Source organism: Colletotrichum tamarilloi, assembly GCF_030869305.1.
Source record: "Colletotrichum tamarilloi strain Tom-12 chromosome Unknown Scaffold_1.1, whole genome shotgun sequence".
NCBI lineage: Eukaryota > Fungi > Ascomycota > Sordariomycetes > Glomerellales > Glomerellaceae > Colletotrichum > Colletotrichum tamarilloi.
Window position 1 is genome coordinate 1,769,974 of NW_026849384.1, and position 25,054 is coordinate 1,795,027.

At 55.6% G+C, this 25,054-nt stretch overlaps 9 protein-coding genes across 9 annotated transcripts; 5 read left to right on the forward strand and 4 right to left on the reverse strand.

Annotated features, from left to right (window-relative positions):
- Nucleotides 1-415: 415 nt before the first annotated feature.
- Nucleotides 416-2,203, reverse strand: CTAM01_00581 (rhomboid family protein; the record flags this gene model as incomplete). Its single annotated transcript, XM_060516632.1, has 1 exon — nucleotides 416-2,203. One exon carries the CDS (start codon nucleotides 2,201-2,203, stop codon nucleotides 416-418), a length of 1,788 nt encoding a protein of 595 aa, XP_060389258.1.
- A 979-nt stretch (nucleotides 2,204-3,182) lies between these two features.
- Nucleotides 3,183-3,953, forward strand: CTAM01_00582 (uncharacterized protein; the record flags this gene model as incomplete). Its single annotated transcript, XM_060516633.1, has 1 exon — nucleotides 3,183-3,953. The coding sequence occupies one exon, from the start codon at nucleotides 3,183-3,185 to the stop codon at nucleotides 3,951-3,953; it is 771 nt and encodes a 256-aa protein (XP_060389259.1).
- A 631-nt stretch (nucleotides 3,954-4,584) lies between these two features.
- CTAM01_00583 (uncharacterized protein) lies at nucleotides 4,585-5,883 on the reverse strand (the record flags this gene model as incomplete). The annotated part of the gene is made up of 1 exon (XM_060516634.1): nucleotides 4,585-5,883. One exon carries the CDS (start codon nucleotides 5,881-5,883, stop codon nucleotides 4,585-4,587), a length of 1,299 nt encoding a protein of 432 aa, XP_060389260.1.
- A 2,170-nt stretch (nucleotides 5,884-8,053) lies between these two features.
- CTAM01_00584 (uncharacterized protein) lies at nucleotides 8,054-9,193 on the forward strand (the record flags this gene model as incomplete). The annotated part of the gene is made up of 1 exon (XM_060516635.1): nucleotides 8,054-9,193. One exon carries the CDS (start codon nucleotides 8,054-8,056, stop codon nucleotides 9,191-9,193), a length of 1,140 nt encoding a protein of 379 aa, XP_060389261.1.
- A 3,988-nt stretch (nucleotides 9,194-13,181) lies between these two features.
- CTAM01_00585 (uncharacterized protein) lies at nucleotides 13,182-14,417 on the reverse strand (the record flags this gene model as incomplete). The annotated part of the gene is made up of 1 exon (XM_060516636.1): nucleotides 13,182-14,417. One exon carries the CDS (start codon nucleotides 14,415-14,417, stop codon nucleotides 13,182-13,184), a length of 1,236 nt encoding a protein of 411 aa, XP_060389262.1.
- A 2,373-nt stretch (nucleotides 14,418-16,790) lies between these two features.
- On the forward strand, nucleotides 16,791-18,283 carry CTAM01_00586 (inosine-uridine preferring nucleoside hydrolase; the record flags this gene model as incomplete). Its single annotated transcript, XM_060516637.1, has 4 exons — nucleotides 16,791-16,830; nucleotides 16,900-17,002; nucleotides 17,064-17,233; nucleotides 17,292-18,283. 4 exons carry the CDS (start codon nucleotides 16,791-16,793, stop codon nucleotides 18,281-18,283), a joined length of 1,305 nt encoding a protein of 434 aa, XP_060389263.1.
- A 455-nt stretch (nucleotides 18,284-18,738) lies between these two features.
- CTAM01_00587 (LSM domain-containing protein) lies at nucleotides 18,739-19,195 on the reverse strand (the record flags this gene model as incomplete). Its single annotated transcript, XM_060516638.1, has 2 exons — nucleotides 18,739-19,094; nucleotides 19,168-19,195. The coding sequence occupies 2 exons, from the start codon at nucleotides 19,193-19,195 to the stop codon at nucleotides 18,739-18,741; spliced, it is 384 nt and encodes a 127-aa protein (XP_060389264.1).
- Nucleotides 19,196-20,052: 857 nt separating this feature from the next.
- On the forward strand, nucleotides 20,053-21,383 carry CTAM01_00588 (uncharacterized protein; the record flags this gene model as incomplete). The annotated part of the gene is made up of 2 exons (XM_060516639.1): nucleotides 20,053-20,274; nucleotides 20,355-21,383. The coding sequence occupies 2 exons, from the start codon at nucleotides 20,053-20,055 to the stop codon at nucleotides 21,381-21,383; spliced, it is 1,251 nt and encodes a 416-aa protein (XP_060389265.1).
- Nucleotides 21,384-21,748: 365 nt separating this feature from the next.
- Nucleotides 21,749-23,690, forward strand: CTAM01_00589 (uncharacterized protein; the record flags this gene model as incomplete). Its single annotated transcript, XM_060516640.1, has 2 exons — nucleotides 21,749-22,420; nucleotides 22,959-23,690. The coding sequence occupies 2 exons, from the start codon at nucleotides 21,749-21,751 to the stop codon at nucleotides 23,688-23,690; spliced, it is 1,404 nt and encodes a 467-aa protein (XP_060389266.1).
- Nucleotides 23,691-25,054: the final 1,364 nt, after the last annotated feature.

A 25,054-nucleotide genomic window follows, 5' to 3' on the forward strand; every position in this document is an offset into this window, starting at 1 on the left:
CCTAGAGAGGACTCTCCTCTTGTAAGAAGGACAAAAACGACTGTACAACATGGCGTGGACTTGATTTAGTTTTGTAAGATAGTATGACGCTGGGAATCATGAACACACTGGACCGACATATGGGGTCGGGAAGCAGGCCATCGAAAATAGAAATAGGTTGGCTACCTGCATAACATTGCCATGGTCTCAACACGAAAATTTAGTCTCATTTCAGACCCCGAGAAGAACGTTCCCTCCACTCGTCTGCGAGCGCGATGCAAATTTTCAAAATTCGAATATCCCAACAAAGGGGGTGATAATAGGGGTCAACCATCTAATATCCCATGAGTTCTACAAAGGACTGTAACTATACACAGTTCACCCTCCCGTTCCTCCTCGGAGAGCAAAACATCTAGACGTATCTCCTAACTCTCTCTTAAGCCTTGGCATCATTCCCGCCGTCACCCTGTCCATCGCGAGGCGGCGCATCAGCAACAAGATCACCCCTCGCCTTCTTCTTCTCCAACCCATCCACCCTCGCCCCCTCCGCCTTCCGTCTCGTCACATACTCAATCCCGACCAACCCGGCCAGCATACCAAACAGATGCGACGTCAGATCAATCGTCTGCTTGCCCCGCCTGAAAAACGCATAAATGTGGAAACCCAAAATCAGCGCAATGAACCCCAACCCTTGGGGCCCATTCATCGGATCCGGCGGGAAGCCCAGCACCTTGAACGAATCGAACCGGTGCATCCAAAAGTACGCCGTCGCGACGCCAAACACGGCGCCCGACGCACCCACAGTCGAGACGGTCAACAAGCCGCGGAGCGTAAACGCCGTCAAGCTGCCCAGGAACCCGACGGCGCCGGAGGCGAGGTAAATCGCCAGGAAGTTCGCCCGCCCGACCTCGTCGTGCAAAGCGGTGCCCATGAACCACAGCCCCACCATGTTCGTCGCCAAATGGCCCAGGGAACTGTGTGAGAAATTCGCCGTAATCATCGTCACGGCCCGCGGCATGCCGTGCACGAGCACGAAATACCGGTTCAGGAACCGCCACAGCGGCGGCACGCGCCACGCGACCGAGACGAGGACGTTGAGCGCGATCAGCGCGCCCACCGTTGCCGTCGAGGCGCTCACCTCGGGGAACAGGCGGTCGGCGTCGCGGGGCGGGGTGTACACCGCCGCGAACGCCGACAGCGAAGCCACGAGCAGCAAGACGACGGCCGCGGAGGGGAGAATGCGCTCGGCGAACGTGAGGGGGGGCGGAGCGGCGAGGTCCGAGGCGGCGCCTTGTTCCGTCCACTTCGCCATGCGCGGCGTCATGGGCGGGCGCTTGATGGGGATGGAGAGCGTGCCCGGGTTGTACTCGATGCCCTTTGCCTCGGCCTCGGCGATGAGCCGGGCCTCTTCCTCGGCGGCTTTGGCTTGGTTCTTTGCGCGGATGGCGTCGAAGGCGCTGTAGCCGTATACGGGGTCCGGTTTGACGACGGGCGTTTCTTTGCGGAGGGACGGTGTTTTAGAACCGGCGGTCGACGAGGCAGCATCACCCTCGTCAGCACTGCTCTCCTCCTCCGCGAGGTCCTTCTCCAGCGCGGCAAGCTCGTCCTCGGCCCGGAGTCCCGCGTTGAGGACCTCGTCGACGGGCGTCTTCTCGCGGAGGTACGCCAGCGCGGCGTCGCGCTGCTGCGCGGTGAAGGCGGCGGTGTTGATGGCGAAGGCGGGGTCCTCGAGGGTGCCGGCGACGCGGCGGCCGTGCATGATGCGCAGCAGCCGGTTCGCGGCGGCGGGCTTGAGTGAGGCGCCGAAGACGGCTCTGACTTCTGCCGCCGAGAGGTCCTTGTTCTCTTCCCTGAACCGCAGGCCGTGTTTGTCCTTGTAGTCGAGCGGGAGGTCTACGTATTCGCGGAGCAGGGGTTCGTTCTTGTAGTCGGTTTTGGGTGGTGATGATGATGATGCGGAGGAGGAGGAAGCCCATCTTTGTGTTGACTTACCGGCCGTTGTGGCGGCGAGGCTGAGCGACGGCCATTGTCTTCGGCGGAGGGGCGAGGGGCCCGATATGTACGTCCGGGTAGCGGCGGGCGTCTGCCAGGAGGTGATGGTGCATATTGAAAGAAGTCGTGACCCGGGCGAACAGCTCGTCGTATTCGGCGCGGAACGGCACGCGGCGCGCAGGCCGAGGTGTAGGAACGATCTCGAGGAAACGAGGCCGAATGAGGCGTTCATGGCTTCCTAGAGCCGCCCTGGGTGGGCGACGCAACCGTCTCTTTTTGCTCGTTTCGCGGGAGCGCACCAAAAAGCTAGAGACTCATGAATGCGCCGGCTGCTTGTCAACGAAGAGGTTTCCCTTTAGCAAATGCTGTAGGCGTATGCCACCTCTCGTAATGTGAGTGCTGTCGTCGCACTTTTGTCGCTGGTTCGTAGAGGTAGTGGTGGTGGTCGTTCGTCGTCGTCGCGCGCGGGCGGCGTTGTCGCAGTGGCTCAATCTCCAAGACGCAATCGAAGCCCGTAAATTCTTTGGTACCTGTTCCGACCACGGGGATCGGGACCGCGGCAGCCGGCGAAGGGCAGTTTCCGGCCCATCCCCGGGGCTTTGGTAAGCACGCAGAAACTAAGGCACGTAATCGATAACGAGGCGAGCGGATAACTCCGTCGGCGGTAAGACCTAATGGAAGGTACGGAGTACCTAACTTACCTACCTGCCAGTGCACTCCCCCCTTTCGTCATTTTCCATCAAGGTATCCGTACCTGACCGCCCCCTGCTCATTCCCCACCGCCGGAACCTTCTACTGCACCTTCCACCACCTTCCCACCCCGCGCTCAGCTTCGGAAGGAAGCTACCTCACCTCTCCAGCTGGCAGAAAACCTGCGGTGACGTTGCACGGCATCTACCTGGGAGGACGTCTCTTTCTTCTACAAACACCAAGCCTGCACATCGTCATCGTCCCCCCTCCGTCCATCCTTCTGTCCAATCCCCCACTCGTGAACAGCGTCGTTTCTCATTCGCTTTCACCTTCTTCCCGTCTCTTCCGCTGCCCAAGAACTTCATCTACCTTTCTTGTTCACACACCGATACCTTCAGTCTCTTTCTCAACGAGACCAAACACCCAAGTCGCAAACTCGCCAGCAAACAACCGGATACCAAACCTCGCCAAAACCAAATTACTCAACCTTCCCGACCCGTCAAACCAACACACCGCCCAAAATGTCAGCAGACACCCGCCCAATATCCCCAACCCAATTCGCCTCCGCCCTCCGCGACCTCTCCCTCCCAACCCTCCACCTCAAAGCCCTCGAGATCCGCAACTCCATCCTTCACCTCGAATACTCAAACGCCCAGCTCGCCCCCTACGCAGCAGGTGACGCCACCACCCTCGACTCGGCAACCGACGCCTCGGCGGGGCACGGCCCGGACCCGACCTGCGTCGAAGCCATTCGCGAAAACGACGTCGTCATCGCCCGCATGCGCGACCGCGTCCAGATTATCCGCGACGAGGTCGAGGGCAGGGGACACTCGTGGAACGAGTTTAAGAGTAAAGAGGAGATCGAGGAGGAGGAGGCGGGCCAGGGGGCGGCGGATCGGAGGGGGATCACGAGCGAGTCGGTCGCCGGCGCGAACGGTGTTAATGGGAATGGGATCCCAGCGACTAACGGGCTTGGTGCGGCGGCTGCGGAGGAGGATAGGATTGCCTCTGGACGTCAGGGTGCGCCGGCGACCAACGGTGGTGGCGGTGGTGGCTCGTCGACTACTGCGGCGAGCTCGTCACACCCTGCTTGGATGGACGGTACATTCCAGATGGGCACGATACGCAACGGTGTCATCACGATGGATGGTCCCCCCACGCAATCCACCCAATCTACTCAGCAAGCAAACGGCACAGGTGGACGCCTAACAGACGATGAACTGCGGCGGGCCATGGAGGAGCGCATGAGAGGTCTCGGCGATGACGACGAGGACGGCGGAATGCATCTGTAGGAGCACGATAGAAGAGGCTGGATGGCATACGAGGTTCGCAGTTATATGGGGCGTTGGTCACCGTCGATGGAGTTGAATCAAACGAAAAGGAAAACGGATCAGATCATTCAACGTTGGGGCACACAAGAATTCGGACAGAGCAATAATACCCGTCATGTTCCTAGTGCTACTTGCCAGTAATGCCATGACAAAGGGAAAATAAGAAAGGAAAGAAAAAGGGGCGTAAAAGCAAAGAAGTAAAGGCTTCATCGCATCTTGGTGTGCGGCCAAATGTGTTAAATGTGGAAACGAAGAGATGAAATGAAGAAATATCAAACAAGCCATGGATCTCGTCCTCTTTTGAACAAAACCAACCCAAAGACCCCAGACCCTATTTTTTGAAAACATCCCATTGCCCACCGTATGCTTGCTCTCTTGCTTTTGTGGCAGCACGCCTCTTAACGCCTCAATGCCGAATCCCATTTCCGAAAAATGCAAATGCTCCTTCCCATGAACGCTATGCCCCTCTCTGGGAGTAAATAATGCAGTAAATAACCCTCGTCAAATGATGACGGGGAATTCCAGAGACAACTAGAGAAAGTGTGTTCTGGTCGGCTGTCTGTTCGACCTAGTTCGTGGCAGGTGTCCAACATCATGATACCGTTGTGGTAGCGGTGACAGTGGTAGGTGTGTTCTCATCCGCGGTGCGGTTGATGATAGGGTTGGCAGACGCTTTGGGCGTGACGTCAGAGTTGTCCTTAGATGCAACATCTGGCTTCGTGCCGTTGGGACGTGCCTTTAATGCCTGCCTGGAGTTGGAGCGGGAGCTCTTAATGGTCTCCAGCTTGGGCCGTCGGGGAGGACTCGACTTTCCCAACGAATCCCATGTGCGGTGCTGGACAAAGTCGTCCTCGTCTGAAGAGGTCTCCTCGGGCGTCATGGGAACACGTCGAGCACGGGCGATGCGCCGACGTTCCACCAACTCGCCGTCTGAAGATACTTCGGAATCTAGCGAAAGGCTGCGGCTACGGTTAGACATTCCCCTGCTCGATACCGTTGTCCGCCGTGACCGCCTGCCGATAAGTGAGTCGATCAACTCCGATTCCGAAGGTGTCTCCTCCAAGGGCAGCTTCTCTCCCTGTTGCCGCAATTTCTTCTTCAACGCCTTTTCACGGACCAACCTGTCCAAAGGAGTGTCCTCAGACGCCATTGTTCTCCTGCTTCCAACTGTGCTGGTGCTCTGGGTTCTGGCGACGGGGATGCGGCCCTCCATAAGCTTGGCAGGGGGCGGCGGCTGTAGCATCCACTTGAGAGCGTCCGGACGGGAGGGCTTGCTTCCTACTATCGGCGGGTGGTACTCGTTGACGGGCGGGTTACTCGGTGTACGGTAAAAGTTCTCGCGGTCCTCATCGGTGATGGGCTTCTCCAGCCCCAACTTCTCCTCCATGTAGCGTCCGGCCGTGTTTCCGGCCTTTGCGATGTTGTCCATCAGCTTGTGACCCATGCCGGTGAAGTTGTGACCCCAAAGCTCCTCATCCTCTCGTTGGTACAGCTCTCTATTCCAACCCTCGCCGGACAGCTTTCGACCAGCCGTTGAGGCACTTATTGTCGGAGTCGCAGGGCTAGTACTCTCGGCAACGGTGCTTGCTCCGCCAAAACTCGCGGCTGTGCTCGTCCGGCCTGCACTCGCCAGACCTCTCTGGCTCGAATTCTTGTTGGTTGACTTTTTGGGTAGGTGTGGTCCTGCTGCCATCTCTTCGGCCCAAAATGGGTTTGTGTGAAAGGGGTCCGGATGACGGTACAGTCCAGGTTGCTCCATCTCTATTTTCCTCTTCACCTCCCTATCCTCCTTGGCCTTCTTCTTGGCCTTTCGGAAAGCCTTCATCTCGTTACATGGTGTACATGCGAGGTAGTAGAAAATCGCCGACTGGATGGCGACTGGTAATGACATGTTTGCGGTATGGCCGTAACCCCGGCGTGGGGAGAGGGTCTGGAGTGTATTCGGTGCCCGGTATTTCTAGCACACATGGAAGGCAAAGAATATATTCGGGGAGTGTTCGAAGAGGTAGGTGGTGTGTGTGTGTGTGTGTGTGTGTGTGTGTGTGTGTGTGTGTGTGTGTGTGTGTGTGTGTGTGTTGATTGTGGGTGTCGAGGGGGTGATATAGACGGAGTGTCGACTTGTTGGATCGAGTGGTTCGCGGGGAGGAAATAAGTGTCCAAGTGGGAGGAAAGTGACAGGGACCACGAGGAGGAAAGGTGGTCCAAACAGGCCAAGCGGATGTTCAAGGTAGCGAGGATAAGGTGAGGTACGGGAACGGGACGGTAAGGTAGGATACGGCGCCTTTGAACCTAAGATGAGTTGCTCAGGGAAGGGAAAAGACCGCGTGCCAGCGCCAGAGGGAGCTTGGGAAGTCTAAAGCGCCATTGAAGTGAATCACCGGCGCAGAGCCCAAGACACAGTTTCGGTACGGGGGCGCGAAATGCTTTAAAAGCGGCTCGGCCTGTGCGACCCCTCGAGGTACTGGGAGTATCGACGTTTGGTGTTGGGAGGACGGAGGACAGAGTGAGGTTTCAAGGTTGAGTGATGTCCTGGGCGGGTGCTATTCTCGAAGGGGGTGCGTGTAAGAGGAAGAAGCACAGGCGCAGGCGTGACAGCAACCGGTGCAGTCTGCAGTCCAATCCAGCTGGCAGGAACTAAAAAAGAAACTTGCAATGCACCTCAGTAGGCGAGTAAAGGCAGAGGTTGCAGAGTACCTTGGGCCTTGGGGTGAGATAATAGGACCGTAGCGCAAGACGGCGGTCGGAGTGGCGGATGAAGATGGATGGACGGGCGGGCTCGGACGGAACTGTTTAGAAAGTAGGGAGGACCAGATGATTGAGGTTGAAGATGAGGGTGGCTCGGAGGCTTGGGTCGCGTGGGCGAAAAGACGTTGGCCTATGGCGGTATATTCCTCTCGAGAGTGTGTATCGGGTGCTGGTTGTCTCTCTGTTTCTTGCTATTGCGCTACCACATGGAAGGATGACGATGGATTCGATTGGCGGTATCGGGCGGGTTTGGGACGAGGAATTGAGACACGGACACACTGGACATTCAAGAGGGAGAAGAGGGGGAAGGGGGGGGGGGGGGGGGGGGGGAAAAGAGGGGGGGGGGGGGGGGGGGGAAAAGGGGGGAGAGGGGGGGGGGTGGGGGGGAGGGAAAGAGGAGAGGGGGGAGGGGGGGGGGGGGGGGGGGGGGGGGGGGGGGGGGGGGGGGGGGGGGAAAGACAAGAAAGAGAGCGGAAAGAAGTGAGGGAAAATTGGACGGGTGAATTGAAGGCGAAATGGAGTTGAAGTGAGTGAGGTGCTTAGAGAGACGACGTTTCGAAAAAGGGAGGCGCAAGGTAAGGACGACAAGGTAAGTAGCGCCTACTTTCACACTCGCCCAGTCTCTCCTCTATACAGGTGGGCAGGTTCCTCCTCCTCGGCCTCCCTCTCCCTCCTTCTTTCCCATCGGGCAATCAATGAAGGGGGGAGTGGGTGGAGGTACCAGTCGCATGGAGGCCGAGAGTCCAAGGTACAGTGTACTAGTTTAGAGGCGTGGACTGGGGGGAAATTGTGGGTTTCTCGACGGCAACCGGGGGAAGCGATTTGAGAGAGGGACACGGGGGGCATGGGGGCCTGGCAAGCCTGCGAAAGAAGGGTAAGGGGAGAGGAAGAGGAAGCCACGAAGCCAAGACAAGTACTGTGTACTCCGTACCTGGTGCATGTACCTCTACCTCTACCTCATACACCCCCTCCCTCTGTCTGCCTCCCTCTGTCCTCTTCTTCCCTATTCTTCTTCGTCTTCTCCTCATCTTCCTCTTTTGAGTCCACCTCCGATATCCAAATTGATCGGATCCGACAGTTCGGATCCCTCAAACTCTACTGACCTATCTGTCACCCTTCTCCCTGCTATTTGGAACATTGGATACGCGTCGGAAAATGTATCAACCATATCTCATTCCAACGCCTGAGTCGTTGGCTTGATTGCAGAGCGCATCTTCATCAGACGCTTTACGAACGTCCACTTTACGCCAGATGATCGCGAGAAATTGCGCTCCACGGCCTGCGGATGGGTCCTGGACACCGTGACACCCCCGACTATGGATCGAGCACGCACGCAGCCCGGCCTACCAGATATGGCTCAATCTAAGTTGGGCATGCCAATCATTGCAATCAATGGTGTGAAGTTGGACCTGTCTGAGGCGCCTGGGCGGACCCGTCGTCGTCTCCATGCATCTAAATGCGCCTCCATTCCACAACACTCACAACACTGCGAACCGTCGTCGTCGTCTGCTGTACACGTACACACTACGGTTACACAGTTCCAAGCTGCGTCTCGTCCTGCAAAGGCTGCAATTGAACAGACCAGAACGAGAACAAGGTACTTAGTACGCCTTCCCCCTCCGGAAACGCCAAGTACCCAGGAAACGCCAATCCGGGGCAGCTCTGTGCCTCGTGCCTGCGTCTGGCTGCTGTGCGCTGTTTGGTTCATCCATCGCCCGCTGTCCCACGCGATGCAAGTCGAATCAAAATGCGAATCGAGTGTGCCTGTTTGCTGCGCATGGTTACCCGACCTCGCGTCACTGGCGGCCAAGTCAAAGGTCAAGACGGACAACCTTGGAAGTCGGACAGACAAAGGTGCCGCTGCCCCACGGAGCGCATTGCATTGCACCGCAACGATTCCTCGTCCAACGTGCTCTGTTTCCCACCGCCTCTCGCCCGAATCCTCGAATTCTGAGTATGTCAGTCAGTCAGACTGTCTCTGTCCAAGACGCGCGTGGACCGAGGTAGACTTGCCAACGCAACGCACCACCTCAAGCCTGCCAGTCCCATCTTGGCCGATGATCCGTCTTGTCGCGCGCCTTCAACATCTGCAACTGGCTTGTTCGTCATTCCTCTTGATAAATCGTCCTCCACGAGCACTGCAAACAACCAGCAAAGGTCCGTTCATATCGGGGCGGCGCAAGGAAAGGACGGAAGATCTCAATCGGCCAAGACTTTCACTTGTTTTACGCACTACGCTATCTGAGGTGGGAGAGCCGATGTACCTGGTACCTAGGTCGGATCATTCGCTCCCTCTATGCCACTATCATCTATGGACCCTGTTGAGCTCCCCTCCCTCTCCACGACAACCCGACCCCTCAAGGAATGGGAGAGTGCTAGGCTCGGGGAACCAGATTGACCAGTGTTCGAACTTGAATACCATGCACCTGCACATGCACCACACACCACGACTATGAACCCATTTACCGCAACCCTCCCTCCGACAAACAATTGCCCAATGCCGCGCAAGTCTTGCCAGCCCGACCCTACGCCGTACTACCACGGCCTACAGGCTATGGGGGCCCGGAAGCGGGACGGAGCTCCATGAATCTGCAACTCGGCCAATCTGCGCCGCGTCGCGCCTTTGGTCATGACGGATTGGTTCCTAGAGGGGGATTTCTTCTCCATGGCGCCCATCGCGCGAGCAATCAGTTCATGATCCATATGTCATCATTTACCACCGACTTCAACTTAGTCATGGACAATTGACCCGGAAGCGTCGAAGTGTCCGGCCTTAATTTCACTTTTCTGCTCAGCTCAGTAACCCGGACCCCGAACCATCAACCGGACTGCCACAACACGATATCCCGTAAAACGAAATTGTTCAATCTTGTTCTCCCATTTCCACCAGAAAAGTCCGACAAGACGGCCTCCGCCGCCCAACAACGCCGCGGACGCCGCATCCCCTAAATTGGCAACTTGCGACTGGCACCTCGTCCAGCCAGCACCGTTGATGTCTCAAGCCCCCCTCCTACGACCAATCCGCAATGATCACTGGTTGTTCTCAACTTGACCATGGCGTAAGGCCACGGGCGGCGGTCTAAACCCTCTCTGCTAAGCCTCGGGAGTCGGTGTCCCTAGCGCACGTTTGCCTGCGCACGCTGCCTTCCGTATCCTTCTGTCAAGTCTTGTCTCACTCGCTGCACCATTGTGAGGCAGGCTACACCACAAAACGCCTCAGCGTTTCGCGCGCTAGGTGAGGTTTAACCTCGACGGCTCTCACCTCCTTTCCTTGCGCGCGCGCCGTCGCCGCCGTCGGCTCCGCCTGTAGCACTCCCTGATCCATGGGCAGTGCCAATGGTCTGATAGATTTCTCAGCTCTCAATGCCATTTGCAACTCAAGCTTTGGCCGGCTCCCTTTGAGGTTTTGGGCATTACTGATGATCCGCTTTTGATCCGATTGACAGGTCTGGTGGACTGCCAATGGTTGATTACTTCATGTCTGCCACGCTTTCTAGCCTAACCTAACTACCTAACCTAACCGTCAGTGTCGGTGGTTACTACCAATGCATTTCGTCGAGGGTCCCTTGCTGAGAGGGATATTATCGAACAACTGCGCCTATCGATAATCATGCTCCGTTGTCCCCCTCTCATGTTCCACCTCACTCGACTCAGCCCCTCCAGCTCCTACCACTGCGGATACTCTCCTCGCGTACCCGGTTTCTACGGGTGCAACGAGTTGCACGGCAGCTGGACCCTTGATTTGCTTTCAATGCGTACGCAAACGCGCAACGAACGCTCGGTAGCTTCTTTTTGATCGACCGTCCGTCCGCCACAATACTACGGTATGATACACCCGAGTCCTTTTATAGGATATAGGGAAATCTCCACTGTTTTGATCGCCTGCGGATGCGCAAGCGTGGCCGCAGGGAGTAGATCCCGCCAGAGATGTAAGTATTCCCGCGGATGAACTGCCACTGTCAGTGCTGCAAAACCATCAGGTAAATGTTACCCGTGCTCCCCTCCACAATGGGCAACCGGACATGGATACGTTCCCATGCCACTTCACCGACGTCGGGAGCTATCATGTGGCAGAACGACAACCATCTCCTCGAAAAAGTCAAATCAACCTTTCGAGGCGGCCCTCCAAATGGCTAGCTAGCAACCAAGGCAAGAAGACCCCCACCAGCATAAACGTGAGTAACTTTCGTGTTCTCTCGTAGGGAAAGGCTTTCGAATAAACTCCCTTGATTATCGGATCTTGTCCAAGAGGGTGTGAAGAGGTCCGATTCGATCCCAACACGTTAACAATACCAACTGATATTTCCTCGTCTGGATCACATACGGCACGCACCAAGGTCGGCTAGGGAAACATGACATTCTGCTAGCACCTCCGCCGAAGAAAGAGAACCTCCTCTTAAAGACTTTGTAAAGACGCCAGCCCAATCCGTCTCGGCTTGACTTATTGAATACTATGGTCCATAACACATCAGGACAGAGAAACGCACACAGCCAACAAAACGGGCCATTGTAAGCAACACGGATAACGCCTCACACAAGTCGTAAACGTCAACTGGGCCGGAATCCGCATCACACAATCCTCTGCCCTCTACTCTTCTCGCACACTTTGATCCAAGCAACTCTCCATACCCGGGCTGTACTCGCAGCGTATTCTGACAGGAGACCGTAAGAGACATAAGCGCCTCCTCCCGTTCTCCCCATCGCTTCGTTACTCCGTTTCTCTCCCTCTTGATGGGATCCAACAAACCTCTCTTCCCATCGTCCACTTGTAGCCATGAACAAAACATGTGAAAACTGCATGTCTCACCTCTGCGTGTCGTCTCGTCCTGCAGAGCAAGTCGCCCCCACGAGCATACCTGTACCAAGGTCTCAACTACACTGCACTCGCTACCCGACATTAGTAGCTCAAAGTCCTTGGAAAGTTCAGAGTCTATCCGTCAACCCGTGATGCCGCGATGTCCCCTTCCCACCGCCTCGGGAACAACATCCCGCTTCAAACTAACCAGCTGGCCACATGGGGAGCTCTTGATCATCACGTTATCTAGAACACGCATCTCACTTGCCAGCATCCTATCTACTCACGCGAATGCATGTCTAGAACCCGAATCGCAGCTAAGCCATCCCTCGCACACACGCCCCCTCCTCTTCCTCCTTCTCCTCCACCAGATACATCGTAAGCCACAGAGCGGTCAAGGCCCCAAAACCCAACTCCACAAACCCGACAAACTCAGGTGCACCACCACCCGAGATCTGTCGACCGTTCGTTCCCCCCTTCACCATTTTTTGGAAAAAAAAAAAAAAAAAAAAAAAAAAAAAAAAAAAAAAAAAAAAGTACCAGAGAAAACCCAAAATCACCTTCTCCCATCCCTCCGCCAACGCTAGCAAAAGATGCGCTGTACCTTGGGTCGCGGTCGCGGGCGGTGGGTATCGTCAGCCAGCGGGGGAATACACGGAAAGCCCGCTCGACTCCAACTTCTCTTCTCACATGCTGCCCCCCGACCAACACCCCCGGCCACGATCAACCCTCCTAGCTTCGATCAAAGGACGATCCAACTACTACAACGCATAAAGGCTCCTCTTAGTGGGCAGAGATCGTGACGAAATAGCGAGGTGGGGGAGCGCCAGCATGTGCACTGCAGAAAACATAAAAAAAAAAAAACGCGGAGAAATAACATGATGCACATTACCATGTCATCACTTGATCCAGCACCATCCCGGTAACATGACAACAAAACAAGTCATAGACAAGTCACGACTGCCTGGGAAACGGACGTGGTCTTTTTTTTTTTTACTGGTGGGAAAGAAGACTCATTGAAAAGTTATCTGGCGGGAACCTGTGCTGAAAAAAGCACACAACGACTGTAGGGGCATGGCCATTTCCCATGTGATCCAACCAATCTGCCCTAAAGGAAAGGTTTCATATTTTGTTGGTTCCTCTTCCCGCTCAAGACCCATTCTCTCTTTTGTTCAACTTCCTCGTATACATCGTGATCCTGCGTCACTCTCTCCTTCGTTTCCCCCCTCCATCAATAGCTGGCTGGTCTCGAGGCCGAAAAGGAAGAAGAAGAAAAAAAGAAAAGCATGTGCAAATCACTCAGCCCGCTGGCCAATGTAATCCCCCAACTCCAAGATCTCATGCCGTGGCCGAGGTCGTTTTTGTTTGCGTGTATGCGATAGCAAAGCCATGTCGCCTTTACTCGATGAGGCCGCCGTCTCGCGGAAGCGTGATCGAACCAATGCTGGCGTCTTCTTCATGGCGTCAAAAGGATTGCATGTGTGTGAGAGAGAGTTTTTTGAGGTGTGCCGCACTCCAGGAAGAAGTATTGTACAGTTAAAATAACAAGTGACATCCAGACGGCGCGGAGACGATGGTGTAGTTGAGAAGAGCGCATCTGGGGAGGGCGGAATATCCTGGAGAATGACAATCGTAGGTGTAGTGACCGCTTAGACATCCCACTCCTCCTCCTCGGTGCTGAGGGCGGAGAAGGATCCAAAGTTGGACGTGACGGGCTTTGCAACCTTGCCATTGGAGGCAGGCTTCTGAACGGCCTGGGCGATGGGGCGAGCCGGAGCCGGAGCGGCGGCAGCGGCAGGCTTGGCAGCCTCGGGAGAAGGGGAGCGGTTCTCCTTCTTGGACTTCTTGGACTTGGCGGGAACAGTGTTCCACTCGTCCTCCTCCTTGAGGCGCTGGATCTGCTCCTCCTCAGAGGGAAGGGAAGAGATCCAGTTGTTGGAGGTCTGGGCGGGAGCGGCAGCAGAGGTGCCGTTCTGAGCCGGAGCATCGAAGGTGTCGAGAGGCTGAACAGCAGTGGAGGTGCCGTTGGTAGCAGAGGCACCGTTAGGGGAGCCGGCGGTCCAGGCGGACTTGTTGCCGTTGACGCTGGCCATGAATTGGGAGCCATCCTTGGCGGGGATGCCGGCGGCCTCGCGAGCGGTACGGCGCTGCTTCTCGAGCTTGACCTTGCGCTCCTTCTCCTCCTCCTCGCGGGCGGCTCTCTTGGCCTCAACCTTTTGGCGGTTCTGGCGCTGCTTCTTGGTCTCAGCCTGCTCGGGGGCCTTCTGCTTCTTGGCCTTGGGCTTCTCCTTATCGGTGCCGGTCAGGCGGAGGACGGAGGGGCCGGATGCGGTGGGCTCGAGCATGTCATTGACGCCGCTGGGGTCGGCAGGGGTGACCTCGGGGGAAGCGGCAGGGGAGCTCTCCTCCTCTTCCTCAACAGCCTCGACGGCGGGGGCAGAGGAAGCGGCGGGCTCCTCCTCCTCCTCGGTGACCTCGACAGGCTTCTTCTCGGCAGCACGCGATTGCTTGACGGACTTGGTCTTCTTCTTCTTGGCATCAGCAGCAGACTTGCCATCAAACTTCTTGCCCTCCTTGACACTGGCCATCCTCTTGGCGAAATCGGCATTATCAACTTCCTCCTTAGGGTCATTGCTCAGCCATGTGCTAGAGGGATCGACTGCGCTCGTGGAAGCCTTCTCCTCGGGCTTTTGTGAAGCAAAGGCAGCCTTTCGCTGCTTCTTTGCGTTGGTGTCCTTCTTGGGCTCAACATATGCCTTGGCAGTCTTGGCAATCTGCGCAGGCTTCTTGTTGCCAGAGTAGTTGTAGATCAAGCCACCAGCGACGAGGAAGCAGACAAGGTAACCGCCCACGGTCTGGGTGTTGAGAAAGTCGGAGACTGTCATTGTTGCGATTGTGGATGGCGCAGAAACGCTACCAGATGGGTATTAAGGGGTATGATAGATTATGCAACTTGGTGCAGTTGAGAACAGCAAAGACCACGGTTTGTCGGATCAAGGGCCGCAAGTGCTCAGGGTGCCGTTGAGGGTCACGGTGTATCTTCGATGCCTCACTGATGGAGAAGTTGTGGAGAGAGAGAGATTCGGATGACTGGATAATGGACAAGTTAGCAATGGAGTCCAATTTGTGCTGAGCTCTGCACACGGGAGCAGATGATCCGAGATGTCTGGGGCAAGCGCCGATCGGAGAACATACAGGTGGAAGGTGCGCAAGGGGAGATGTGGACGCAACAATGGATGGGTTGCTTGAGGATGAAAGGCAAGGTGAGAGCGGTGATGCTCGGGGGGTTGGTGGGTTTGTTGAAGGGGAGAAACAACAAGAATTGGGTAAAAGTGAAGAAGGAAGAAGGGCGATTGAGGAGGCGTTTCGACCACGCGGTTGAAAGACGGCTTGGATGTCGTGTTCAGATGCAGGTAGCTTGGCAAGGAGAGACAGGCCGAAAAAAAAAAGTTACCAGGTGGCTTCTCAGCAAACTGTGCCTGCGGTACCGCCAGTGGTCCAGGGCAGGTCCAAGGTGTAGAGGCTAGATCCAGTAGCAAATGGGGGTTTTTGGCTGAGGCAAGCGCCCGAGGTTCATGCCACGGATGCAAAAGCCGACCTAGGGAATAGGTTGGACCGCTGGAGAGGTCCCACGGGTAACCTGCTGCTACTGCTGCGGCTGCTCGGTGTTGCTATGTGCTCCAGGTATCCAATCTGTAAGGTACTGCACCAAACCCTGACCTGCGTCGGGACCGAGTCTCCAGGAGTGGGTATTGCGTATGAGGATTGGTGTCCTCTTTTGCCGCAGGTCCCCAGGGATGTGTTTCTGGCTGGCCGAGCTCAGATGAAGCAGCAAGATGAAAGGCAAGACGAGGGAGTGTGTGATGTGAGATGCGACGAGGAAGAAGAACAATTGAGGAGAAAATTGTACTTACTTGCTGTACGGCTGCTCTTCTCAGCAATCTGACGTTTCTTTCCTTGAGTTAAGCAAGGGAGGTAGGTGAGGTAAGGGTAGGTAATGGAGGTAGATGAGGTTATCTCCAGGGTGCTGTTAGGTAATTTCCTGCATCTCCAAAGTGACAGCTTCGCGTTTCCACGGGGTTGAGGGACGTGGACCCGCCTTTTCTTTTGGGGCTCGGCTGTCAGCACGGACTCGGGAGAACTTGAAAATTGGGGACAGGTCACGTGCTTGCGAGGCAACGACTGATGGAAGACAAGGGAGCAATCACCAACCTGGAAGGTGTCACTTACACGTGACTGTGATGACTTCCCTCCATAAGAACTCTCCGTGATTGGGCGGAACGATGTCAAGGTCACAGTGCTTGCTGTCAGGGCATCAAGTCAATTGACAACTGCCAAACAATGTCATTGGAGACTTGTCGGACTCGGAGGTTACCTTGATATCCCGCGGGCCCGGCCTGTTGAACCGAAAAGCAAAAATTGTAGAATTAAAAATAGGTTTTTTGCAGACAGCTTTCCTTAGGTAGGTTCACGTGAGTAAGGTACCCTCCAAGTAAACTTCCCGAGGCCCTTCCGTTTCCCACGTCTCATCTAATGTTTGCAAGGTCCAGAGTTGCAACTTGCCGCATGTCAGATTCCTTTCCCTTGGCTTTCCCGATAAGAGCTGGGGGCAGCTTACCCGCCTACCTTACCTCAGGTGCCCAATGCCCCCAAAGTCCCCCAAAGTCCCTATTTTCCAAGGTTTCCCGCAGCGACCTGCCTCAAGCTTATCGACAACAACTGGATCTCGGTGGCTCAAAACGGCTTAGCGTGTCATGTCTCTCTCCATCATTTGCACCGCAACAACCACAACCCCACCATCGATCCCCCTCGACGGCGGCGCATTTGACGCTTCTAACGATGAGGGGTTCGGCCGCTCGGTCGCCCGCCCGTCTCAACTATGGCAACTTCTCAATGCGACACCGACGCCCTTCCTATTGACACAAAAAAGACCCGTCGAGAAGGCAGGAACGACGGAGTCACACCGTCAAGGCCACATCACATCTCCCGGGGCGCCGGGTTGCTTATTTCAAGGTATCTACACCGGAGACAGGCGGAGACCGGACACCTCCGTTCAAGCTTAGCTCACGTGCCCGCAGATGTCCGCTTCCCCCCACCACTCCCCCATCAACATTTGGTTTCCTATATCACTAATGTTTTCCCCAGCTTTCTTAAGTGATTTAATCAACTGTGTAATTTGAGACGAAGTCATTCTCGTCTTCATTGAACACTTTTCAACCCAATTTCAAGAGATTTCTTCTGAATCAAACATCGCAGCCATGGCTCCCAAGAACCGCGTCATTATCGATTCCGACCCAGGTGAGATATCAATGAGCGAACCCCCCAAAAGTACTGTGATGTGCAAGTAAGCTTACACATCTTTGCCAGGCATTGACGATGTCATGGCCATGCTCCTGGCCCTTTCAGCCTCTCCTGAAGAGCTCGAGGTCATGATGATCTCAGTTACCTACGGCAACGTGCCTCTCCAGAGGTGAGTTTCATGCTGCGCAAATAAACATAAGAAACCCTTGGTCTAATCGTTTACGATGAAGCTGCCTGAAGAACGTCGTTGCCCTCTTCCACGTCTTGGAAAAGGAGATTGCATGGCGCAAGGAGAATGGAAAGCCCGAGGGCTTCGAGTCCCTCAAGGCCTACAAGCCCATCGTATCAGTCGGTGCCGAGCACGCTCTGGAAGACGACGAGCTGGCCGCCGACTACTTCCGTAAGACACACTCCTCGGTTCAACCTCTCCCAACTTCCGTCTCCTGACTCTCCTCCAGACGGACTCGACGGCCTTCACGGCGTCCACGAGAAGCACCCCCACCTCTCCCCGGACGACCGCTGGCAGTCCCTCTTCCACACCGAGAAGAACGTGGACCACGACCCCTCGCCCTTTAACCAGTACTTCACCCCGGCCAAGCAGGTCGCCCACAAGGAGATCCTGCGCATCCTCAAGGAGAACGAGCCCAACACCATCTCCATCTGCGTCGTCGGCCCCATGACCAACGTCGCCCTCGCCGCCGCCGAGGACCCGGAAACCTTCCTCCGCGTCAAGGAGCTCTGCGTCATGGGCGGCGCCGTCCACGTCGAGGGCAACATCACCCCGCACGGCGAGTTCAACACCGTTGCCGACGCCGTCGCCGCCGCGCGCGTCTTCGCCCTGACCTCCCCGACCCCGCGCTCCACTATGCCGCCCATCTCGGACAAGAAGTCGTCCCTGCCCCCTTACCCGACCAGGCTGTCCAAGAAGCTCAAGCTGACGCTGTTTCCCCTCGACATCACGACTCCGCACCTGCTCCGCAAGAACTACTTCACCGAGACCATCAAGCCTATTGTGGCGTCCGGAAGCCCCCTCGGCCAGTGGGTCAACCACTTCATGTCAAAGTGCTTTGACAAGATCATCGAGATGGAGGGCGACGGACAGGAGCCCGGTCTCTCCTTGCACGACCCCTTGACGGTCTGGTACCTTCTGACGCAGTCCGACCCCAAGTGGAAGGCCAGCGTGGAGCCGGAGGACATCCGCATCGAGACCACGGGCCAGTGGACGCGCGGTATGCACGTCATTGACCGGAGACTCCGCGTCAAGTACAACGAGGCCGCCCTCGAGGCCAGCGAGACGGGCGATGCCGTCGACGTCCTGACCCTGGCCGAGGTCCCCGGCGACACTGGCGGCTGGCTCAGCACCAGCAGGGGCAACAGGGTCAACAGGATGGTTGAGTCCCCCGGCGAGGAATTGTTTGCCCCAGACCTGATGAAGAGAGTTTTCGGATAAAGATAAGGAGACAAGGGACGTATATTTTCAGCCACCACCTTCTCTATGTGTGTAGGCGTGAGGGCTCTTTTGTTGTTGATGTCTCGTGTCAGCACAAACATGGTTTTGAGACTGTAGCAGCATAGAGGAGAGATCTGGATAGAAGAAGAAAGGCAGGCGCATACCCCGTAGGAAAACCCAATATCATTCTATAGCAACCCCCAAATATGTGCAAACGCCGTTGTTCTTTGTGTGTGTAGGTGTGTGATCATGCGCATGTGCATATGTGCATGAAAATGCGCGCACGCCTGTCTGCCTGCCTGCCTGTCTCAATGGCAGCAGTGCAATCTCATGTCCTTCCCAACATTCGGGTATCCCGCTCGTAATCAAACATCCCGTGACTCGGTGTGTCACTCTCATTCTCGAGAACCATCTCTCTGCTCTTGTTTTGCTTTTCCTGTATGTATGCGTGGCTTTCATACGTGCTTGATTCCTCCAATAGCAGAACCCTTGACTTGGGTCCAGTCAATGCTCTCGTCTAGCGCCTCGTCTACCAGGCCGATCGTGCAGACATTGTCGCCTCGGACGAGATAGAGGCCGAGGGGCACTTCGACAGAGGGTTCGCCACTCTCGGGGGTTTGGATGACTCGCTCTTGGGCACTGCTGAGAACCTGGGGCGCAAGATGTGTGTTAGCTGGGTGCAGCTCAGAAGACTCGAGAGAGGGTTGTGAAGGGGGCAGGGGAAGGGGTATTACGAGGTTCGTGGACTGATCCGCAGCTTCCAATGTGCCCACCAAGATTCGTGAGTCCGACGTCACAATGAGGACTTTCTCTGTTAGGGAGAGGATGGTCAGTATGTCATCGGGAAAGCAGCACTCAAGGTTGGTGGTTTTGGGGGGATGTACTGTTGAGGTAGCCTCCGAGGGTTGCCATAGCTGCGGAGATGTCGAGGTCTGAAGGTGCAGAAGACTCTGTATGGAGATGAGGTAGGTATTCGTGTGGAGAATTGGATCGTCGGCTGCTTGGATTTATTTGACCAGAGGGTGCTCGGAACTGTCGCCAGTGGTATTATCGCAGTGTTGGATCCAGAAGTTTGGCTGGTGAAATTCGGGAATTCTGAGAAGAGGGACCTTGGAGCTCTCAAGCTAGCCCACTTTGGGCCAAGGTAAGCACGACAAGGTCTGGTCTGTGCACTCCCGGTCGTTCGTCCTTTCCTTTCAACAAGCCGTTAGATGTCACTCGAGCTCTTAGCTGGCACCAAAGCCATCGCAGCTCATTGCTACAAATCAGCCCAACATGGGTGATCGAATTGTTTCCTTGCCACCTGCAACAATGGAAACCCGTAACAGGTCGCCTTCTCCTACTCAATGATGGTCCAGAAACACACCGTTGGCGCCAGTGCCGAGCAGGCGCTCACTCAGCCCTCACAAGTCAAGGCAATTCGCCATGGTACCGAGATTGCTGGCCTCAAAAGGGGATGGCTGCCAAGATCCCAGGCTGAAATATCAAGCTCGGTAGACTGCTGTGCCGCATGAACCTACTCGGCCTGCCATACTCACTGGGCGACGAACCCCGGCAGCGACATCACCTGCTCAATCGGGTGTGGCACTGGGCTGAATTTCGTTTTTGCGCTCTTAAAGACTCTGTGATTGCCTCTTCACCGCTGTGTAGTGGAAACTTTCAATCATGTCTCCAGACGAAAGATATATCTCACTATTCGCAGAGGCGACGGTCCGATTCTCTTTCCTCCCGAGTCAGGATGTATAGCAGCATCACCGCGTTTCCTCGATATGAACGTATCTGCTCAAGATGACAGTCCTAGCCAGGGCAAGAAGTACACGCTCAACCAGACTCAAGAGAGAGCGGTACGGCGCTTACTATTTCTGTGCGCATTGGTCTTTGATGCACTCACAGTGACGCTCGTCGTCTTTCTATGCGTCGGCGCATGGAATAAGTCGAGTGGTTTGAGATCGTCAAAAGGTCTAAATAACAGAGAGGCTCACCTCGCTACTGTGAGTCGCACTCGAGGACGGGAGGACCGCCCTCTCTTCCACTCCCGTCTCCATATGCCTGTACTGACAATGGATGACAGTGGTCGGCGGCATATGTCCGGCGATGGCCAGCCGACGAGACCACGGTGGTCTTCAGTTGGCACCTAAGCAGCTACTGCTACTCGCACCTAGGGCGAGAGGCATGTATCCGCCGGGCTCCCGGTGCCCCCTTCGACCTCGATGACATTATGGACGACGTCGCTCTTGCAATAGGAGGTGGTTCGACTTATTCGTCAAGCAGGGGCACCTTCCCGGCTCTGGAATCGCAAGGCATTGACCTCGGGACGGCGTCCGAAGTCACTTCGTCCAAGAACGCGTTCATCGCCTACATCATTTTCATGGTGGCTGTAGCGTGCCTCTGGTCCTGGCACTTCTTCGTCAGCACGGTTCCGGGCGCACCCAACTGTGATCGATTCCTGGCCGTGTCGTTTACTTTAGCGGGGGCGGCGCTGCTCTTCGCCTCGGCCAACACAACCCGTGCGGCCCTTGAGGCGGACGGCATCCTCGCCCAATATGAGAGCGTCTTCGAGTACCACAGCGCCGGTACTTCGACACTCGTCGTCACGTGGATCGCCTCGGTAAGTCATTTCCTCGCGGTTACGATGTATACGGTTGCAGCGGCAATTGGCAAACGACTACGGAAGCCAGACCGATACCCGCCAGAGTCGGAGCCGTCAGACATGGGGCGGACTAATGACGCACGCAGAGCGAGGGAGGCGGAAGTGCCAGCGCAAGTCGACAGAGATCATTCTTATATGAGGCGTCTCGAGGCATTCATGCGCGTGCGCGGTCAGAGACGAAGATCAGAACTAAATTCCTTTCGCATGAACCGCAATAGCGGAGACTACCGGAGGACAGATGCGAATGGCGATATCTGGTTGCCGGTTTACTCGAGGGCCGATCCGATCGCGACGCGTGCACCGGTAAAGCCAAACGTTGTGACCGGTCCGTCTATTGGAATACCGGATGCGAGCGCGGCTACGGGTGGTCAATCTCGCGCGGGCAATGTGGTGGACGAGCCAGCGCCGGCCTATGAGCGGTATCAAACTGCATCATCTCGCCGCCCGTGAAGTACTCTGTAGGTAGATGGGATTCAAGGGTTCCGGATAGCGATGTGTTTTTATGTAATATACGATGAGAAAATCTTTGTTATACCCATGTTAGTGTACATTGCTGGAATTCGATGTTACACAGTCTACTCAGCTGCATCACAAGTGTGTAATTAGTCAAAAAGTCATGCCGTGGCGGGAGCTGTCCAATTCAAACGGACGGGGCCGCTGAACCGGCACCAGCTGCACTAAGTTCCACCCCGCCAGGGTCGCGAGCCAAAAATCCTAGCGCGACAACTCCGAGTCCAGCACATCTTAAATCTGACCTCACCCAACCAACTCGTCCCCAAACTTCCTTGACCCAACCACACCTCCCGCTGCCCACGATGTCGTCTCACGACACACCAACCATCTACGCAGAACTCCTCACAAACATCCGTCAGCTCTCCATCGCAGTGACCCTCTCCTCACCAGCAGGAGGACAAACAAGAGCCCTCATCGCCCCCAACGGCGAGACGCTGCACATCCACCACGCAGGCACAGAAACCTCATTCCCGCTGCCCGGGAAAGTTCTCCCCCACGCAGGAGCTCCCACAGCCTTACCCACACCACCACCGTCAGCATCATCATCAGCCTCGCAAACGCTATCATGGCGTCTCCCGCTAGCAGACTCCCCAGCGGCGCGCAGCGGCAGTACCAGCCTCGCAGATGACCCCGTCCCCTGGACGGCGCGGGACCTCCTCCCCGGCTCGGCCGTCGCGTGCAGACGCTGCGCCGCGGTCGTCGTACCCGGCGGGAAAGCGGGGGAGTGGAAGGATCTGCCGAGCGAGAACTGGGCGGAGATGATGGACTTCTGGCACTGTCATAAGCCTAGCACGGATCGCGAGGATGAGCATGAGCACGGCGGCGTGAACGGAGAGGGCAAGGAGAAGGATGACCACGAGCATCTGACTAGGCGCGGGTACGGAGCCAACTCGTCCATTGCCGCGCAGCCTGGCGTCGGCATGGTAGATTTGACGTCGTTTCTGTTTTGCGAGGCTGATTGTGTTGGTCTCAAGGTAAGCGGCTATCTTTCTCTCTCTCTTTCTTCATCTCTGTTTTGTCACTCGCATCTTCAACACATCATGTTGGGATTCGTCTATTCGATACGTATAACCGTGTATCCTCAAAACACGGGGGCATCAAGAAGGAGGCCATGTCGGCAGCAACACGCTACCAACTCAGTGATCTGGTCACCGATACTCCGCCCCTATATGAACTATCCAAAACGTACGCCGTCGTCCCTGCCCTTGCGCAGGGGGTGCTTTCAAAAGTGCAAAACTCCGAAGCCTCTACACCCCCTCGTGTGTGTAAGATGGTTTCCGGGTCTTGTGCTTGGGTTCGCAAAAGACGGTTGGCCCTCTTGCTTTCACTGGGGTTGTCCAGAGCCTCGGAGACACCGGGATAAACAGCGAGGGACATTGAACGAATACCTTATCCATTTCGCGTATACAGTCACGATCCGTTCCGTATACTCTTCTTCTTCTTCGTCTTCACTCTTCTTCTTCTTCGTCTTCACTCTTCTCTCCTTACTTACACTTCTTCTCTCCACTCCAGTTCTCTCTCCCATCATCAGCTGCCGCACCCCCGGCATCCTCCAGCTCAGAAGTCCTAGCTGGAGGAGGAGCAGGAGACTCTGACTCTGATTCTGCGTCTGATCCCACAGAACCACCCCCTCGGATGCTCAACATTGCCTGCTCCGCCTGCGCCTCCCACCTAGGCTTCTTCAACGTAGCCATCTCCTCCGTCGTTCTGCTAAAATGGCAAGTGTCATGCCAGACAAGCACATCACACCCCACGGCCACGGCGACAGCACTGCCCTCCAGCACAGACTGCCTAGCCGCGACCCTCATCGCGACCCTCTCCCGCTCAGGCTCCTCCAAATCAGTCGTCGTCCCGGCCTTCCAATCCACCCAGAACCTGGCTTCTTCTTCCTCCGGCGATGGCGGCGACGCCGTACCGCCTGCCCTGCACCTCTGGATCCTCAACAGCAACATCACCTACGCCTCCTCTTCTTTCCCCTCTTCTTCTTCTTCTTCTTCTCCTCACCAACGCGCAAAACGCGCAGCCATAAAACTGCTGTACAAAGAAATCTCCCAAGCCGAAGCAGACGACATGCTCGAGTCCATGACGTCCGACGTGCAAGAGGTCAACCTCCCTCTTCCGGCCATCGTCGCCGCAGCGGAGGGGTTGAAGCAGAGTAGTCGGTTATTACCACCGAGTGAGCGGGTGTTTAAAGGGTGGAATGTGGGCTTGTTGGATAAGTGGGAGCCAGCCAGCCTTTCATAGACACGGTGGTGAGCTCGTGATGATGTAGAGCTCGGGGCAGGGAGTCGAGCCGAGGGCAGAGGTGTAGGGGTATGGCCGTTGGAACTTGAGAGTGAGGTACTCGAGAGAGGGAGCCAGAGAGAGAAATGGAAATTGAAGCTACGAACAAACATGGCACAAATGATACCTCATCCAATTACGAGATTTTGGCCACGAAACGTCCGCCCAGAGTTGAGACTCTCTTACATAGCTTAACCAATGACATAACTCAAACTGAGGCCACCCCTCCGTATAACGATCATACGTCCCGTCAAAGGAGGCTGTATGAGGTTCGCATCGCAAGCCTCACCAGGCCCCCGATGCCATCTATGCTATTCAATAACCAAGATTCAATCAAACCGCATGGTTCATTCATTACCACCGTCCGCCTGCCTTAGCCAACGTATCGCATTTTACCAAGTGGCCGTTGGCAAGCAAAGCACATCCTCATCTCACGATGCAAAACAGGCAAAAGGGGAACATCATTGTTCGTAACTTGGCAAGCCATCAATTGGTGCAACAGCCTACAAGTTGCAATGTGAATAATACAATAAATCCTCCGCGCCGCCATTTTTTCCCTTCATCTTTTTCATCAAAAAAAAGATAAAAACAGGTTAAATCGACAACATTCCTCCCCCCGCCGCCCTCCATTGCTCCTTAATTCTCCTCTTTTCCATTTCCCATTCATCAGCCATCAATCCCCTCTGTATGGGAAAGGGGAAACATGTGAAATGGCGACAGCTGGCGAACAGAAAAAGAAGAGACAACTACCACTGCCAAAATTTCACCAAGTTGCCCTCCTGGTTTGACAACCCTTCAACACCATGGAAATGCCTCCCCTAACCCCCTTTGGATATGGTAAACAAAAAATTGATAATTACATATTCAACCCAGACAGCGTGGCATGCGCGTTGTGTTGTTGGTGTTTGAGTTCTCTGCGATATTGGTATCACGGAAATGACTGACTGCGAAGGGAACGACCTGTCCCGGGTCTCGCTCTAAAAGAGGAATGTACAGAAGAGATGATGCTGAGAATGGAAAAGGAAAAGGAGATAGATTTGAGAGAACGAAAGACAGCGTGAGATAACGGAAAACCATGTTCACGAGCGGATGAAGGTGATTACGCCGCCCGGGAGACATGCCATGTCTGCGGTCGTATGAGGTGTTTTGGAGTAATGAAAATAGTGTGCGCGTCGGATAGTGAGATGGATCGAGAGTGAGTTTGCGCGGGATAGTACGTGGGTGTGCGTGTTTGTGAGTGTGTAGCGAGAGAGATTTGGTGATAAGTGTGAGGGATGTAACGAGTGGACTTTTGAGTGCTCTAAGCCGTCTATGCTGGAATGCAG